Source organism: Paralichthys olivaceus, chromosome 19 (assembly GCF_024713975.1).
Source record: "Paralichthys olivaceus isolate ysfri-2021 chromosome 19, ASM2471397v2, whole genome shotgun sequence".
In the NCBI taxonomy this organism is placed as follows: Eukaryota; Metazoa; Chordata; class Actinopteri; order Pleuronectiformes; family Paralichthyidae; genus Paralichthys; species Paralichthys olivaceus.
Genome location: NC_091111.1, coordinates 14,944,484 through 14,961,669, shown reverse-complemented (window position 1 = coordinate 14,961,669; position 17,186 = coordinate 14,944,484). Strand labels below are relative to the sequence as shown.

Here is a 17,186-nt window from a genome sequence, read left to right as displayed (position 1 = left end):
TTCTCGTGCATCGCACAACAAAGGCTGCAGATCACGACCGGCTCACATACACCTATGCTCAATTCCTGTGAGGGACGAAATGAATAACTAGGTCAGCAGTCTGTATTTATAATCCAAAAAAATAAAACAAGAAGAGGCAGCATCTCCGAAAGAAACAAAAACAAACTGGCCGAGGATTTCTCTGCTCAGCTGGTGGTTTAACTGTCTCTGCTCTTCTTCTGCTCGTGGAACAAGAAAAGAGGAGATGGCTGCAAAAATAAGGTGACACCACACTAAATGGGTGAAATCGGTGATTTGCTAAACTGAGCCGACAGTCAGAAAGCTCTCTCTCTTACCCGCTGCCTCCACTGCAGATCCAATATGCTGAATCACCGATAAAGGCCGACAGCTGACACTCTGCTTGTTGTCAGTCATTGCACTGTACGGTGTCTGACAGTCCTGTATTCTGTCTCTTTTCTGATAACACTATTAATTTCATGACTTTTAGGATAATCATTTTGAAGCTTTATTCATTCCGATATCAGTCAGGCTGGTTTTTACTTCACTTTGTGTCTTTTAACACCCCTTGAAATTTCTACTATCTCACACGAGCACAATGTTTCAAGTCCAAATTGGCTCTTAGTAAAGACAAAGGATCTTTCAATTTCAATTTTGCACATGACCACATTGTTGTGGAAAACCACCATTGTGTCCTCCCAGTCAACAGCTTATGTGTTAACTTCACATTGAAGTCACATCCTGTCTCTGTCTGCTGCACCCGGCTGCTCCACCTCTCGTCTGAATATCGCGGAGGATTTGATGCTGTTGTGAATTTTTCTGTGCAGACCTCCCGCTGCATTGTGCATGTTTGAAAGGGGAATTCTGGGGAAACTCCGAAGGCTATTCTCTGGATTTTACCCAGAGGTCATGTCTGTAAACTGTGTATGTCCTGCGCTGACACAGCAGAAACATTGTGGCTGAGCGGCACACTCGTCTAGCCACCTCTCCTATCTGCATCATATTGCTCACCCCCCCCACAGTGTTCCCTTGATCGGCAGGCAGACTAATCCTCTTGTTGACTCTGCACCTGCATCAAACTTCTCTGTGATCTGTGCCGTCGACACAGTGAGCAGCTAGTGTGCACACACGTAGCCGGAACAGCTGTGCCTTCAGCCTGGTCGGGTGCCTGTCCCCAGGATGCAGAGCTGCTGACCGAGCGAGGGAAGCTGATTGTGTCGATGGCTGATTAGAGAGTCCCCGAGGTGGGGTGGGAGTAGTGCATCCTCTGCTCGTCTAATTACAGACTTAATGAGTCCTTTGCTAGTCCAGGCGGGCAGAGGAGCCTTTTGAGAGAGATCCGGCAAGCCAGGGTTCATAAATCACCTTTTACTTTCCCCGATCCCAACCTGCATGCAGAGGTTACACTCTTACGGGAGCTGTGTCAGGAAGTTGCGGAGGAGTGCAAAGGAACATTAAGGGTCAAGACGACTTCTACCTGATGACTCCTGCCTGAGCCTGGATACATCACTAATGATCTACCCTGTCAGGACAATATACAGTGGACCTTGGACTGAGTCTACAGAAAATCGGATCCTGGCCCACCTTCATTATATCATATCCTCAAGTGGAGGGATTAGCAACAGAGGGGAAGCCAGAGGGCAGTGAGAGCAGGACAAGGGGCAGTGCATTTACTCTGCATTAGAGCAGAGATCTTTTTAGCTACAGAATGTGGAATATTGATTGTAGTTCTGTAGTTTAGGTTAGTTTCTATTCTGGGCTGAATTTGCTCTGTTGTCTATGGAAGTCCTCATGCCATTCTACTATGTCAGCATTTCTTCTTAAAGTCAGTGAAATTTAGAATTTCTTTCAACACTTTTAACTAGTACAAAAGCAGAACTGTGACATAGCTATCAATATTTCTCTATACATAATGCACAAATACAGTGTGTAGCCTTGTGCAATCATCCTGTGCCACTGTACTTCTCTCTACCCATAATATTTCCATTTGGAAGGAAAGGTGTATATTGTACATATTTCTCTCAACTTTCTGTTCTTTTCTTGCCTATTAATATTCTATGTCATACGTGTTCTTGTGTCTACGTCGTTTTACACTATCTGCTGCTCGGAATTATATTATTAATGTTTTATTATCAATATTGATGTGCATTTATTAATGTGAAATGTTTTGTTGTCAGAGATTCATGAGAAAGAACACTGGATAATCCTCTCACTTGAGCAGCTACATCTAAGGAGTGGAAGGAATATTTTTGCTTTAAATTTTACTTGAACTATTAATTGACTGATTTGATTAAAAATAATAAACATTAATATCGTTTTTAACGCATCATAGCAGGGTTTGAAAATCACTGAAGCCCTGTAGATGCTTAAAAATGTCATTATTTTTATGCAAAGTCAGCCCTGAAGTAAACACTATTTTCCCTGAATTCTAATTTTACGAGTTAAACTGCGATAAAAACCCTCTTCGAAAGCTAATTCCAATCAAGGAGACAGAAAAGCAACATGAACAGTGACTGGAATGTTCCACACATTCAGCAGGTGACGTGTCCCATGTCAAGGTCCATTGTGGGTCTCTCTGCTGAGGTATGCAAGGTAGGTGTTGCTGCAGGGAACTTGTGTTATTAGAGGGTGGACTTGGAAATCAGTGATAAGTTGTACCTCTGGAGGTGAGTGCTTGTAAAGTGAGTCACATGAATGGTATGATGTCTCAAGGTCTGAGCACTAAATATACTTTTCTCTCTTGGTGGAGAAGTCATACAGCTGGGTAGATGTATGAAAGCAGAAGTGTGACATCAGCACTGGTAAGCACAACATTGTTGTTCTACATATCAAAGTGAGACAGTACATATAATATATATTTTCCCACAAGACAGTATCATAAACTAAGCAAGAACCAACCTCGGATGTAAAAGTGAAAATGTGAATGTAATGACATTTGTCCGTACCTGTAATGTACATGTGTGACTGTAGGAGGCCTGTAGCCAAAGATCCATGTCTGGATGTCCATGGGTCTTGCTTTAGGGTACGCTATGGTCACATCTATTACCCACTGCAGGCCTCTACGCTTGTTACCTGTCAGGGAAGAAACACAGGAGTGAGATGGCAGGACAAGAAGACACACAGGGATTAGTAACAAAAAACATATTCACACGTCCACTCAGTCCAGTTCCTGTTTGACTCCAACCAGACAGACTCAGAGGGCAGAAACAGCCTCATACAGATTCCATGACATTTCAAAACACGCCTACCTCCTCCATCTTAAAGACCGTGTATGTAACCATTACATGTCCCTGGAGATTTTTCTATCATAGCAGTGCAGCCAAATGAAGGCTGGTTATGTGCCAGTGACTGGTGGAACACCGGCTGAAGCCCCAACCAAACTGAATTTGGCTGGAAGCTACGTCTGTGAGTCACAGTAAAATGGACGTTTTCCTTTCAAAAGCTTCATGGCTTACATCTTAATTTACCAATAAAATACTATGAAAACACACATTCTGATATTTTGTCATTTTATTTACAATTTATAGAAGGATTAGAGAGAAAAGGGTGATGAAAGTATCGAGACAGGAAGGCAAGAGGGACTGCTGGACATTAAAATCTGGTTTTTAGCTGCAGGGTGCATGTGTACAATTATTTATGTTCATTATTTTGGGTCAGCTCTGCTCTTGCCTGTGCATGAACAAAAGATAATAAATGAAAAGAGGCAATAAAAGGCTAATGTAAATATACTCTACATAAAGTCATTGGATTGGCGTGGACTCAAGCATTACTTGTGTAGTATGTTGATGCACAAGAGGTGATCAACCACCACAGAAGTGTCGACAGGCATATTATTTTATAAAAGCTACACATTTTGGCTACATTTATTAATAATAATAACCTTAATTTATACATCATTTTTTAGAGAATAAAATCCAGCTCAAGGTGCTTTACGTGAAGAAGGTAGTCAAAATAGAACAGAAGCTTAAAAACAGACATATTAAGAAGATTAAAATACGTTTTAAGCAGTTTTTTTAAAGATGTCGACAGAAGTAGCAGGAGAGCATTTCGAATATTTATTGGAGACTCTAATGAGCTTCCTGCCTTGTTTACTTCCTGGATGCACAGAGATGAAACTGATTACAATCATAACATCTGCCCGAGGGTTTCGATAGAAAACAAGCACATTCGCTAAATGTCGAGTGAGTGTTGCTCTAAGCACAAACTTGTCAAAACAGCAGCCGCCTCGGTCAGTGAGGACAAATCTGAAATGAGGCTGATGTGAAGCTGTGCATCATTTGACTGCCTGACTAATGTCACAGTCCTTACAGTCGGCAATTACTGTGTCGCAAGCACTTCCCCCACAGAGCACACACACCGACTTCTTCATGCAAAGGAAACAGGCCAGGCCTACGTGACAAAGTAGGGTCAGCAGCAGTACAACAAGAAATCTTGCTCACGAGACAGAACACAGACAACATAGAGCGGGGGGGTGAGGCAGTGAGATGGAGACGTCACAAACAAAAGTGGAGAATAGACAGCTGTAGCTCTCACACACACACACACACACACAGACACACACACACACCCTTTGATTTAGGCACACAACATTAACGGCAGTTAGAGCAGATCGCGGCTGACGCCTTGTCAGTTTGAGTTCCTCCCTACAAACAGCGTCACCCATAACAACCAGCAACATCACATCATGCGGACCACCACCTATTTATAATACTTTGATTATGGAGTTTGGCAGCCATTATAGATTAAGCCAGGCTGTTTATACTGTGATAGATTCCACTGCCTAACGTCTGGGTTTATTAGGCCATCGATGGCGATGTTGCAACGCTTTACGGCCGTATAGATTTTAACATATAAGTTGAGCTACATTGAATTGTCAGGTATTTCAAATTGACATTAAACACTGGTGACATCTCCCACTACATGACAATATACAACACTATCATAATGTAAAAATATGTGTATCCCTCCCCACATGAATACATATGCTGATACTATGTTTGCATACTTCAGGTTTTACCAGTACACTAACATAATACAAGGCCTGAGGTCCCGTCATACGTGTGAAACTTGTCTTCTGTTTACTGCCTTTATTTTTCTTTGTATTCATTTTAATATTCACCAATATATAGTATAAGTATTTGATTAGCAATTTAAAACTTTTACATTTTAAACAAACATCTTTATTCATATGCACACAGTGAATTAAACAGCAGAGTTGGTAATTTTTTTTATATTTGTAACAAAATGTGAGGAATTGCTGTTTTTATGTCTCCAAAAATGTTTATCTGATCTACTTCAGACTTGGCAGGTGTTTAGCTGAGGATCTAAAGAAGCCCTATGGTGAATTTGAACATGCAATATTTAGAAAATTTTGAATAAACAGGTGAACAGTGCTTTGTAGCAGCAAGTATTATTAGTATTATAAGATAAAATGACAAATCTGTTCATGTACTTTGCGTTATTTATTTGTCTAACTCCATAAACGGGTGCCAGAAAAAAGCTGAGGTTACAACGTCCTCTGATTGGTTGGGACTTTGAAACCCATTTACCTGTGGGTCACAGGGAGCCTCACCCTACCTGACTCACAGCTGTGGACTTTGCTTACCTGCCAACTGTTTTATAACACATAAACCTTATCGGTCTGAGCTGCACACTGAGTCTTTCTGCAGGCTGTGAGCTACAGTGGCAACCAGTGACCCCTGTGCTTTGTTTCTGCACTGAGCAGTGCATTTAGCTCGGGTGACATTGCATGGACGATGCACAACAGCACACACATCAAATCCCATTTTCTCCAAGTGGCCCATTTGTCTCTGAGTGAGTCAGCAAGCTCTGAGCACCTCTGCAGAGCATCATGGAGGGTCACAGGGAAACAGAGCTGTGTCTCTGAACACACACACATACACACAGAGGATAATGAGGGACATAACGCTCCTCTGGCTATGTGTGTTTTTTTTGTCTTGCCCTCGGTTTTAATGCCATTAGCAAGACACGAGTGGAAGGACAAGCACTACTGCAGCAACCAGCTTCCCCTTGTCCTGCAGGAACAAAGGACACAACAATATATACATAAAGAATCAACTGGAATATGAGCTGGATGTGCAGCACACACACACACGCAGGGGAAAGCATAATGTGCAATTGAAAACTGATGTGTGTTAGATGTTGAAACGTCCCTCTTCCTGCCAGAGGTTACAAACATAATCTCTGCTGTGATATGTTGACACTGAAGAGAAGGCCAAAGACTCTAAATTAGCAGGAAAGCCAAAAACTGCACAAAAGGCATAATTTAGCACAAGAACGACACTGCTCACTGTTGTCTTAATTTTACAGCTGCCAATTAAGAGATTCCCCTTCAGTCCGTCCCACCGAAGGATAAACAGACAGCGTCTTGCCGTTAGTGCTGAGGCTGATGAACACAGAGCTGTGTTTGCAAAGTCGACGAAGGCTGAGGTCTCTGGACCACATTCTCAATAATGCTGGCCCAAAGTCTCAGAATTACTATTAACACACCACACCCTTAAAATGGATTTTGAAGCGAGGCCAAGAGAGTCCGCTGGGTAAACAGAGTATGCAGCGTGCCCAGGCATCGAGATCTCAGTGTGTCTGTGATTATGACACTGTGTTTTCTGATGAGGACAGTTCTCAGCATCATTTTGCTGAGTAAAACCCTGAAAAGGTATTTTTGCCCCAAAATCTAGATTTAAGGGTTTACTCACCCTCATCTTGAAACAAGGTCAATAATCCCTTATGTTGTGATCATGTCATTAACATATTTTGGGGCAATATGGATTTAATCTTGAGCAGCATTTTAGCATTCATAGTTTATCTGTACAAACTGGAATTAAATCAACAGGCACAGCCAGGGATGCATTTAACAGAAAAACAGAAGATTTCAGACCTTTTTCAGAAAATGAGAGGAAGTGATCACGTGCACAACCAGCGGCAAGCGTGACATCAATACTTGGATCTCGCTAAACAGTAAAGACAAGGACATGAAGACTGTAGATTTAGAAACGTACACTTCTCTAGGTTTTCATGCTGTGTTGATGTTTGCTTTCTGTTGTTATTGTTCAAAAGTGAAAAATACAACATTTTCACTCCCAGAGCTTGTTAATTGCAGAGTTATCTCCCTCCTCATTGGCTGTATTTAGGACTGGTCCCTAGACAGACAAAAAAGACTCTCCTGCAAATCACCACTGGGTTTTCAGGGACCTTGATGCAATTTCTGGCACCTCGGTGCACGTCACCCCTTTCCTCTGCTGGCAATCTTCACCAGCAGCCACCTTTCATTTAAAACAGGACTCCCACGGGACTGTGGGACACGGAGGTGACGATTTAATGCTTCATGTTGGAAGCGTGCTCTATCCCTTTCCCTCCAGCCGTCATAAAACCACATATGATCAAGGACCGTTGAACGCAGTGGGCGGGAGTTCACACAGATGTAAAAGAAAAGAAATGAAAAAGAAAATAAAAATTCTTTTTTCACCTTTTTGAAAGCCAGAAACCTCAGTAAGAAAAAACCCAATCTGCACATTTAAAAAGCATTTAAAAAAAAAATCTACTCCAACTCTTTCTCTATTTGTATTCAGCAAAATCAATGTCATCACACAAGGCCTGATAGAACATACCCAGAACCAATCTTAACATTTCAGATGAATGGTTGGATCCTTTTTAATCATTTGAATTTGAAATGTGCTGGGATTCAGTTTTGTCTAACTTTAAAAAGTCTTAAGATTGAATTCGGTTTTGCCCTGGGGTTGAATTTTAGGATTATTCAGAAATGTATGCATCGTTTCTACAGAAATTATTTTCAAAGATTTCTACAGAACTATTTTTTGGGGGGAAATTATTCAATTTATTTACAGTTTTTAATAAACTGGAAAAATATGACTGACTATTAAGTTATTGTTCTGTTACTTTCTTCCCTTAAAAAGACTCCCCCCCTTGCCAGACTCCATGTTTCAGTCTGTTTGACATTTTACTCATCTACGGATACATTTTTTATGACTAATATTTTATTGACCTCTCCTTTTATAAAAGGGACAAATAACAAGGGAGAAAAAAAATCAAAGACCCAACAGTTACAGATATTCCTAATGGAGTGGACTTTCGTGCATTCCTTTTGTGAACAGCTTCTTTTTTTATAACACAACTTTTTCGTGAAATTGAAATGTTAGTTACCTATCTGGTTGGGGGTCACAGTCTCGATGCCCACGCTGCCATTCTCCAGCTGGGCGGACAGGGTTTTCAGGATAACGTGCGTGGCCCCGAGTCGAGGCAACGTGACGTGGGTCAGGTGTGGGAGAGAGTGCTTCTTGGCAAATAACTGGCTGGTTTCCCGCCGTTTGCGCAGGAAGCCGCCTTCTGGGAACAGCACTATCCACTTCCTGTCGCGGCTGTGGTAATATTTGTCTAGGTGATCTTTCAGGTAGATCAGCTGCTTGTCTCTGTGAGCTTTACCCTGGAGGAACAACAGAAAAAAAAAAATTCAAACAACATAATCAAACGTCTTTGGTCTAGTTACAGATTTCAAGCTTGCTGACTGCATTCAAAACAGCGATTATCTTTAAGAGGTGTTGGGCATTTATTTAACAAAAACAGTAGACGCTAAATGCAAAATGAATTAACTTAATAAGCAAATGAAAAACAAGTGAACACAAAACCTGAAGTTAGCTGCAGTAACACTCAGAGCAACAATACTGGCACAACTGAACGGATGCACAACATGATGGCCTTGACAACATTAAGAGCATTAGCATGGACAGGACCAGAAGGAGTGGCATTGATTTTTAGTTAGGTCTGGTCAAAAGCCATTTTAAATGCATTAGCAAAGCCAGGCTGGCCTCTGTGTGCCTCATGTGAGCTCACGTGTGATTTGTCTACACGGCAGTTGGTAGTAAAACAACAAAACGTGTGATAATTTTGCCAAAACAAAAACCTGTGATGTGCTATTCTTACCTGCAGCGACTGTTCTGATTCAAACATAATAAACTTATTCATGACCCTGAAACATTTGCTCCGGTTTGACTGAGGCTTTGAGAGCCAAGTGTACTGAAGGAAATGTACCCGACCATATTTCTTTTTTAATCATTACAGTTTTGTATTTGGAGCTGGGGGTGGATTTGACAGCGTGTGCACGCAGCAGCCACTGGTCAAGGGAGTAATCACAGTCTATTAGATACTGGTTGTAAATATAAGGGATGCCAAGGTGTGGACGTTTTCCCAGCAGGACAACACCGGTGTTAGACAGGACATTTTAAAAGAAATATATCCACAGTATCTGTGGAGTCTGTGTTAACAAAGATCTTTAATGTTGCATTTCGCTGCAGGCAACCTAACTCTTTCATTAATTACCCAGACTGTAGCAGTCCACTTCTCACATTTTGCACATCTACATTGTTTTTAGTATCTTCTGACACCAAATCCTCATCATCCTCAGGGGCGCTGCAACAGGGGAGGCAAAGCAGGCAATTGTCTGGGGCCCTGAGCTTAGAGGGGGCCCCAGAGAACAGCTGAGAACCCCCTAATATCCTATGATAGACTATGTACAGGACTGTCTAACAACACCGTGTTTGGAAACCCCCTGATGAGGACAAGTGCTACTGGCTTTCTACCAACAGCCTTGGTTGAAGACTAGAATGCTTTGCCTGGGGCCACTGGTCCCTTGAAACACTTCAGATCATCCTCGTCAGTTGACTCTGCTCTCTTCATGTGATCTAATAAAGTCTCCTTTATTTAATCTGGGATGTGAGTCTGCTGCTGCTCGGAGCACTTTCACTTTCAAACTGCAGAGCCAGATTTAAGAGTTAATTATTATTATTTTTGAAATTTGAGTTTTTTCAATTAGATGGACAAAAAAATCATCAAATAGGTTTTACGTCCATAAAAAATGAAATAGATAGTGGGGCTGGTGGGCGAGTTATGTCATCAGTATGAGCCTGCACACAATGTGACACCATTAACATAAACTACTCTGACAACCTTGATCAATGTACAAAATAAAATACAAAAAATAAGTCAAACTAATTTAGGTGCAGGGGATTGTCCTCAAATAACTGATCTGACTCATCTGGCCAACTCATGTTTTTGTCAAATGTGTAAATTAGATCAGATAATTTACTTAACTTGGTCAGGTCTTATTTTGAAAATAAATCCATGTGAGCAGCCACATGTTACTGATCGTTGAGTGTGTTCACAATAAAGTTAGTAATACTTTATTTGAAAGTTTTAAGACAGAAAATGTTTTAAAATAAAAGCCTGTGCCATAATATAACTGTGACTGCCATCAAAGTGTGCTATGCTGTGTTGGGCATAATGAGACATGTCTGCCAGCTTCAGTGGACAGCAGATGCTTTGGAGACTGGGGCAGATGTTTGCGCTGTGTGGAAGTGTGAAGTATTCTGGGGAAGGGTTTCAGGGATGCACACATGAATGTCAGAGGGGATCACACAGAGGTGAGGAGAACAGATATGACCGAGCACAGGCTGGTGGTGCCTAACCCTCGGCACTGTGCCTGATGTGAGTCCATGACCCAAAAAAATGTAATTCCCTCTTGCCAACTTATTTTTCTGCAGCTCAGAAAGTCAGACAGGAATGTGTGGGCCATTTCTCTTTTCTTCTGACAAAAACAAAAGTGGACAAACAAAGACACAACCCATCAGTCATTTAACATGATATGTTCAGACTTTTGTCCTGGTGCCAGCCAGTCCTGCCTATAGCTCCACAGAGAAAACATGACCACGGAGATAACGGATTGGCTCTTTCCCAACATTTACAGCAGCAAATGTTAAAACTGATGTAATCTGGCATACACTAGAAGGGATGAGCGATATAGATAATTCAATTTTTTGTTTTGGCACAGTATGTAAAAGGCCCGGAATGTAAAAACAAAGGTTTCTTAACGTGCACAAAAAAATGGCACAACCATCAAACTGTGACGTAAATATTCACACATGTGCACCTGCTGCCTTTTATGGGACTGTCCTGAGTTTAACGAACAACCCCACTGGGTAGCTCATGCTTGCTAGCAGCTGTCTGCAAATATAAGACTGATGTCACAAAGCACAAAAAGCAAGAGTAGATAAATTAGTGTCTGTACTGTATCTATTGAGGGAATGGTATTTCTTTAAATGCATGACAATGAAAGGCCTCAAGTGATGCAGGTCTTTCATAACTGTGTTACTTAAAATTATGTTTAATTCATGTACATTTTCTGAAATTTACATAGAGAAAAAAAAGATTTATAGACTAGAGAATATAGTAGATGCAAATTATCTTATTGTGAGATAATCCAACCAGTTTTATGATATTCTATCACTTTAAATGTATCAGCTATTTGCCAAAAATGTAGCTCAACAACCAGCATGTTATTTCAGGAATTCCCCGGCCCTGTAGGCTCCATGTGCAGGCCTGTCAGGGCAGGCTGCTCTGCTCCAGCTGACCTCACAACAAAGGGTCAGTCTGACCCAGCGGGGCTAAGCAGCCCTCCCACACTACAGTCCTACTTCAGAGGACACCATGGCTGTAAGAAGCCTACTGACATATCTGCTGTCCAGCTGGGACAAGCAGATGGGGAGTGATTCCACGTTTGCACAGCGCTGTAGAAACAAGCCAACAGTACCCAGGAGTTAGATTATGACCTCAAAGCTTGTTTTCTAATCCTCAGACCTTCAGGGGCAAAACCAAGGTGTTGACAAGTGAGGGAAACAGACAACATTGTAGCCCTGAGGCTAATATACCAGCTAAAGAAAGCTCCCTGGACGTAAATATGTGTAGTGCATGAAGTAGTGCATAGCATGTTAATGTTCCATTTATGATGGCAAGAAAAAAGGTTGCCGCAACAAAAATAAATCAATGCCAAAATTGTAACCTGCTAGGACCTTCTGTGGGAATCGTGGACATCTTACCTGTCTGATGAAGAAGTCCCCATGGATCAAGGACACTAGGCCAAAGTTGGTGTATTTAAACACATGGTCCATCAACCACATCATTTTTTGAACCACCTGAAACAGAGAGCAGAAATACAATGAACATGTGAAACAAACCCCTGGTAATTCTACTTAATTCCCACATTCTCCTGTAAGCAATATCACAGGATTTTGGCTTTGGTACCACTGCCCCCCCAAAAAATGATACTGCCCCCTCCAAAGCACTTCCACCCTCATGACATGCACCGATGCAGCTTTGGCTTACTGTTCTCTCAGTGCTAAGAGGATAAACTGGGCCAGGGATGCAGTTGTTGAGGCGGATCATGCCATCATGTTTGTGCAGTGTAGCTCGGCAGCTCCAGTGCAGTGCCGGCCCCCAGCCAAAAAACAAACACACACATCATCACAGCTGCCCCCACCATCCTAAAAAAACATAAGAAAACAATCTCACAGCCAATCTCCAGGATGATATGTTCAGGGTAGCAGGACAGCTGCATGGTCTGGATCCAAATAATGGATTCTTTGGGTGAAATGTTTTTGTGACTCTTTACTCCCCATGTCAACCTACACAATTATACAACCAAATTAACAATCAATAAAACAAGGACCCGTTTGTTTGCATTTGCAGAAATATGCAAAAATTACTGATTTCAATCAAATTTGGTGGAGGGATACGTCCTGGGCAGAACCCATTTAATTTGGGTGCGGCTGCAGAACCAGATTTCTTTCAATGATTTGTTTCACAACTATTTCTTCTTTTATATTTCTACTATAAGAACTCAGACAATCACGTATAGGATTGTTCAGGCTTGGCGAAGCTGTGTGCTCTAGCTGCCATTCAAAGGTAACGCTGTCGTAAACACAGATGTATCAGTTCCTACAGCTGCAGTTGAGTCTGGACTTCCACCTGAGCAAGTTGTAGATCTGAGCCCTTTACTTTCCAATCACACTTCAAGTTGAAACTCATAAGATATGATTCAAACATAACCTATTGTCTCACTTACAGCCTCATAACCACACCAAGCAAAACTTTTCAAAAATGTTTATCCACGTAAACAAAGTTGAAAATGCACAAAATAGACTGGATGAGGTACGTGTACTGCACATTAAACCCTTTTGACACATAGGACCTATGACCTTCAGGGACACGATCAAGTACAGCTCCTCTCTGTCATCACTAAAGTCATGTCTCAATATGTCTTGTATAGTACAGAGGTTATTGTTGATTTATGTTTTTACAAGTTGCCAGAGAACTACATGAAGCATGACACCTCTTTTCCCTAAACTTTTATCTTATACTAATACATTAGTACCCTGTTTAAACAGGGGTGGGGTGTGTGCACTGTTGTGTGGACATGTTTCGCTTTCCTACCTGTTGACAATAATGAGTGTGAAAGAATGCAAAGCAGCCCCTGATTCAGTATTTGCACATCAGCTGCCTGACAAACTGGGAACTCACATTTTGAAATTTGAATGCAGCCACAGCGCTAAATCGTGGACCCGCCCGTCTCTACTGACTCAATTGTTCCAACTTGAAAAAGGCGTCATCCCATCACTATGTCTCTCTCGTGTACAAAATACAAAACTCCCTCCCTCCTTGAGGGATGATCAAAAAGTCATGTGAAATCAACAAAAAGTACAAAAAGATAATTTATTTATACTTTTTCATTACTAAATAACTGGAATAAACAGCAGAGGTTGATATCCAGCTCCATAAAATGATTTAAACGGGAACTTTTCACACAATTTATAGTGAAACTTGTTCTCTGTCAACTTTGGACATTGGAGAAACACTCTTGAACTAAACATACTTAATTTGTACATTTTTAGAGAAAAGTGTACAATTATACACAAATGTCTTATTTGCAATAACAAAGTTAGCGACCCTATTTTCACATGGAATTACAATGTGTTTCATATCCAGTGGCTTGCAAAAAAAATGACAAAAGATGTTAGCTGTTTATGAAGCTGTGTTTTTATGTTTGATCACTTTAACGCTGGTGTGGGATTATTATGTCTGCCAAAGGAAATGTGAAAATGATACAACACCCAGAGAACAAATAAGATGGCTGCTTCTGAAAAAGTGACTTTATGAGCTTCAAACATCACTACGACAAAAATAAGTGTGTGGGTTTTCTCCTTTTTCAAACATTCCGTAATTATTTCTGCTCACTTAGTTGTTGTAAGTAGTTTCACATCACAATTGTATCTACATACTGACTGTGGTCACAATGCATCCCTGACCTCATCTCCAGAGGTGGTTTGGCTGATCGAATCACGATCTGTCCTCGTGGAGTGTTGGGCCCATTTACACACCTGCACTTTCATGTAGTCAAACTCAATATCTGAGTGCAGTCACACAAAGTGTGTTTAATGGAGGTGTGACTGGGGAAACATAAACATGCCCAGACGGCAGCCTACACAACCAATGTGACCAAAACACGCTGCAGGCCACAAACTTCTGCATGGCTTTTATTCACACTGATACCACATCAACACTGCAGTATTTGTGGATTTTCTAAAAAAACCAAAAAAAAACCAAGAAGATAGAATTATAAATGACAATTTTTTTTCTTCTTACCGAGCCCTTGTCTTGCAGGCACATCATGAGGGTGCACACGTCTCCTGTTGACTGGTGGTTGACTATGACCATAGCTTCCTCTTCTGTAATGGGCCGTACATCGTCACCCCACTCTGTTACTGCAAGACAAAATACAGAATTTGTTGTTTAACAGGCAGTGTAAATAGACTTTTGTTCAATTCTTTTTAAAAGTTTTTACTGCATAGCAATATTACTGGTGAAATACTCCACAGAGAACCTTTCAGTAGAGGGAGTGCACACCTCATCCAAGGATGCACACTCCTGTCATTTTGGAAAAACTAATTGTCTCTTAAACCACGAGTATCCTGACAGACTATAAACCCCCTGCCAGCTGTGTGATCCACGTGTTCTCTCAGTTCAGAGAGCTAAAAATGATCTCCATGTTTAACCGACTATTTGTGGGTTGCAAAATCATTTACACTTTGCTGTTTCCAAATAAGTGTCAGTCCTCCTCCAGACACGACTTGGCTGATTCCACCGTGCAGATCTTAAGTATTAAGCGGTACCGAATTAGTCATCACTTAATTTGCTCATTAACTGGTGTGAAAAGGAAACTAAAAAAAAGGCTGGCCATGTTTTGAAGTAAGAAAGGAGAAGTGAGTTTCAGGAAATGGTATCACAATTAGTTTCACTGTTGACCACTGACCAGCACAGAAGAAACAAGAAAGAAAAAGAAAGCTCTGTAATTTGATGCCCTAATATGCAGACTGTTGAATCCTTGCTTTCATACTGAACTCTCACGTGTGGTTTCTGGTGCAGCCACAAGACATAGAAGTGAGAAATGTTTTAAAAAGAAATGCATTCAACTACAATTAATATTTCTAAATATGAAGTATATCATTATTAGTCTTTATCGTACATTGTCAAAGAAATAAAATACATTCAAACTGTAGCAACTAACTTGCATTCATTTAACTGAGCATTCATTTCAGAGCAATTCAATCAGTTTCCAGAGTCACACTGATATAACGTTTCAACAAGGAAAAGTTTGAACTTCTCTAAAAGATGCAAAATATTAGTAAAATCATCTATACTTAGTATCTGAAGTTGAACTTCTGCATTTGTTTCTTTTTTTAGTGAGCATGAATGTATTTTTAGTAAAGGACACAGCAGCTACTTGACAAAGATTACAGTCTGAAAAGCCTCAGGTAGAAGACGTAATCATCAGGCTTTGTGGCAACACGTTACCATAACAGCAAGCTTGTTGGTTTGGGAGCTCCCTGGCTGAAATAATACTTTGGATAACAGCAAGTTAAGTCTACATCCTGTTACAACAGGAGATCAGGCTCATTTGCATGTCTACAACCCATAATAATGCTTCCCTCTCTTAGTGAGACAGCGTAAGGTGTGGATGTGTGGCTGAGAACAGAACCAGGGCTTTGTTCACTGTCAAAGTGATAAAAATAATACAAAGCTGCAGGCTGCAGTTCTTCAGGCCAAGTAAAAGCACATCACGCACATAGGTACATGGAAGTCTCATCTACCCACAGAACAGTTCTGATCAGACATGTTGTGGAGATATGACTCATTTCCTTTTCTTGGAGGTGGCTTCATTCAAATGTCATAAACAAGCAATTTAGACTAATACAATTAAAGTGAATTAAATCAGCTGTTGGTCAGTCAGAGCTGTAATCTTGTGTCCATGTGATAGAGAGGGACGTTTGGGCGAGTGAGGGTGAACAAGCAGCTGCATCAAATCACTGCTAGATTGTGTCAGATCACTTTGATTGCAGTTTGGATCATTTGTGACCATGAACAATGTATATAGATGTGTTCAATCATTTGAACAGGAAAGATGCACTTAAAGATCAGGGATGTTTAATAGCTAATCAGTGATCTCCTGCTACCATTTGAACAATCCATGTGTCTACTTGACAAACGTTTTCAACCCAAAAAATGACAGGTGTCTCTATCTGCTCCAATGGGAGTAGATCTACAGTGAGCTCCTTACACTGTCAGGCCCCTAAACATCCGGATCAAAGTGGGACTGTCAAAATGGCAGAGGAGGTAGTAACAGTGCTCAAGTAAAAGGGAGTATCAACACGCCTCTGATTCTGGAACACCAGTATGTTATCTAAAAATTACACATACAGATGATATTAAAAGGGCTTTGGTTCATTGTAAACAAGCAAAGGTGGCATAATGAGGTGTCTTAATAACAGCAATATAGCAGGATCTCTGTATAATAGGGGCCATTGAGGGCGTTTAGGCAGCTTCACGAACCAGTCACTTGTAGCTGGTTGTTGATGTAATACACACAGGAGCTGAAACAATTGAGCAAATGCATCTGATGTGAGACAAGGGATGACAATAGCCCTTCTACAGCTTCCTATGCAATTTAAACACACTTTAGCAGCTCTGCATAATAAAGAAACGTTCAAACTAATATGTTTTCATTCAAAAACGAAATGTGGGGGTCGTTCTATCTCAGGTCAGCTCCACCGTCAGGACAGGAAATGCAAAGACGAGCCCTGTTGACAGACCCCACCCCTTCTCTCTGGAATCAAACTGATAGAAATCCTTCGCAGTGATGGAGCGCCTTAATCCCTGGAGCCCCATGGGGTTAGAAAAAGATGATTTCAAAAAGAGGAACGAGTCGGACAAGTTGTAGGCATGTTAAAAAAAAGATCAATCCTCTAGAGGACAGGAATTGAGAGCCC

General features: G+C 41.1%; 1 protein-coding gene across 1 annotated transcript in view; it reads right to left on the bottom strand.

Annotated features, from left to right (window-relative positions):
* The window catches only part of lpgat1 (lysophosphatidylglycerol acyltransferase 1), a 34,930-nt gene that overhangs the window by 11,368 nt on the left and 6,376 nt on the right, over positions 1 to 17,186 (bottom strand). The window contains exons 3-6 of the mRNA XM_020097758.2: positions 14,506 to 14,624; positions 11,904 to 11,999; positions 8,179 to 8,458; positions 2,943 to 3,069 (exon numbers count right to left, since the gene is read on the bottom strand). Of these exons, the coding sequence (XP_019953317.1) occupies positions 2,943 to 3,069; positions 8,179 to 8,458; positions 11,904 to 11,999; positions 14,506 to 14,624 (622 nt within the window). The remainder of the gene's footprint in view (positions 1 to 2,942; positions 3,070 to 8,178; positions 8,459 to 11,903; positions 12,000 to 14,505; positions 14,625 to 17,186) is intronic.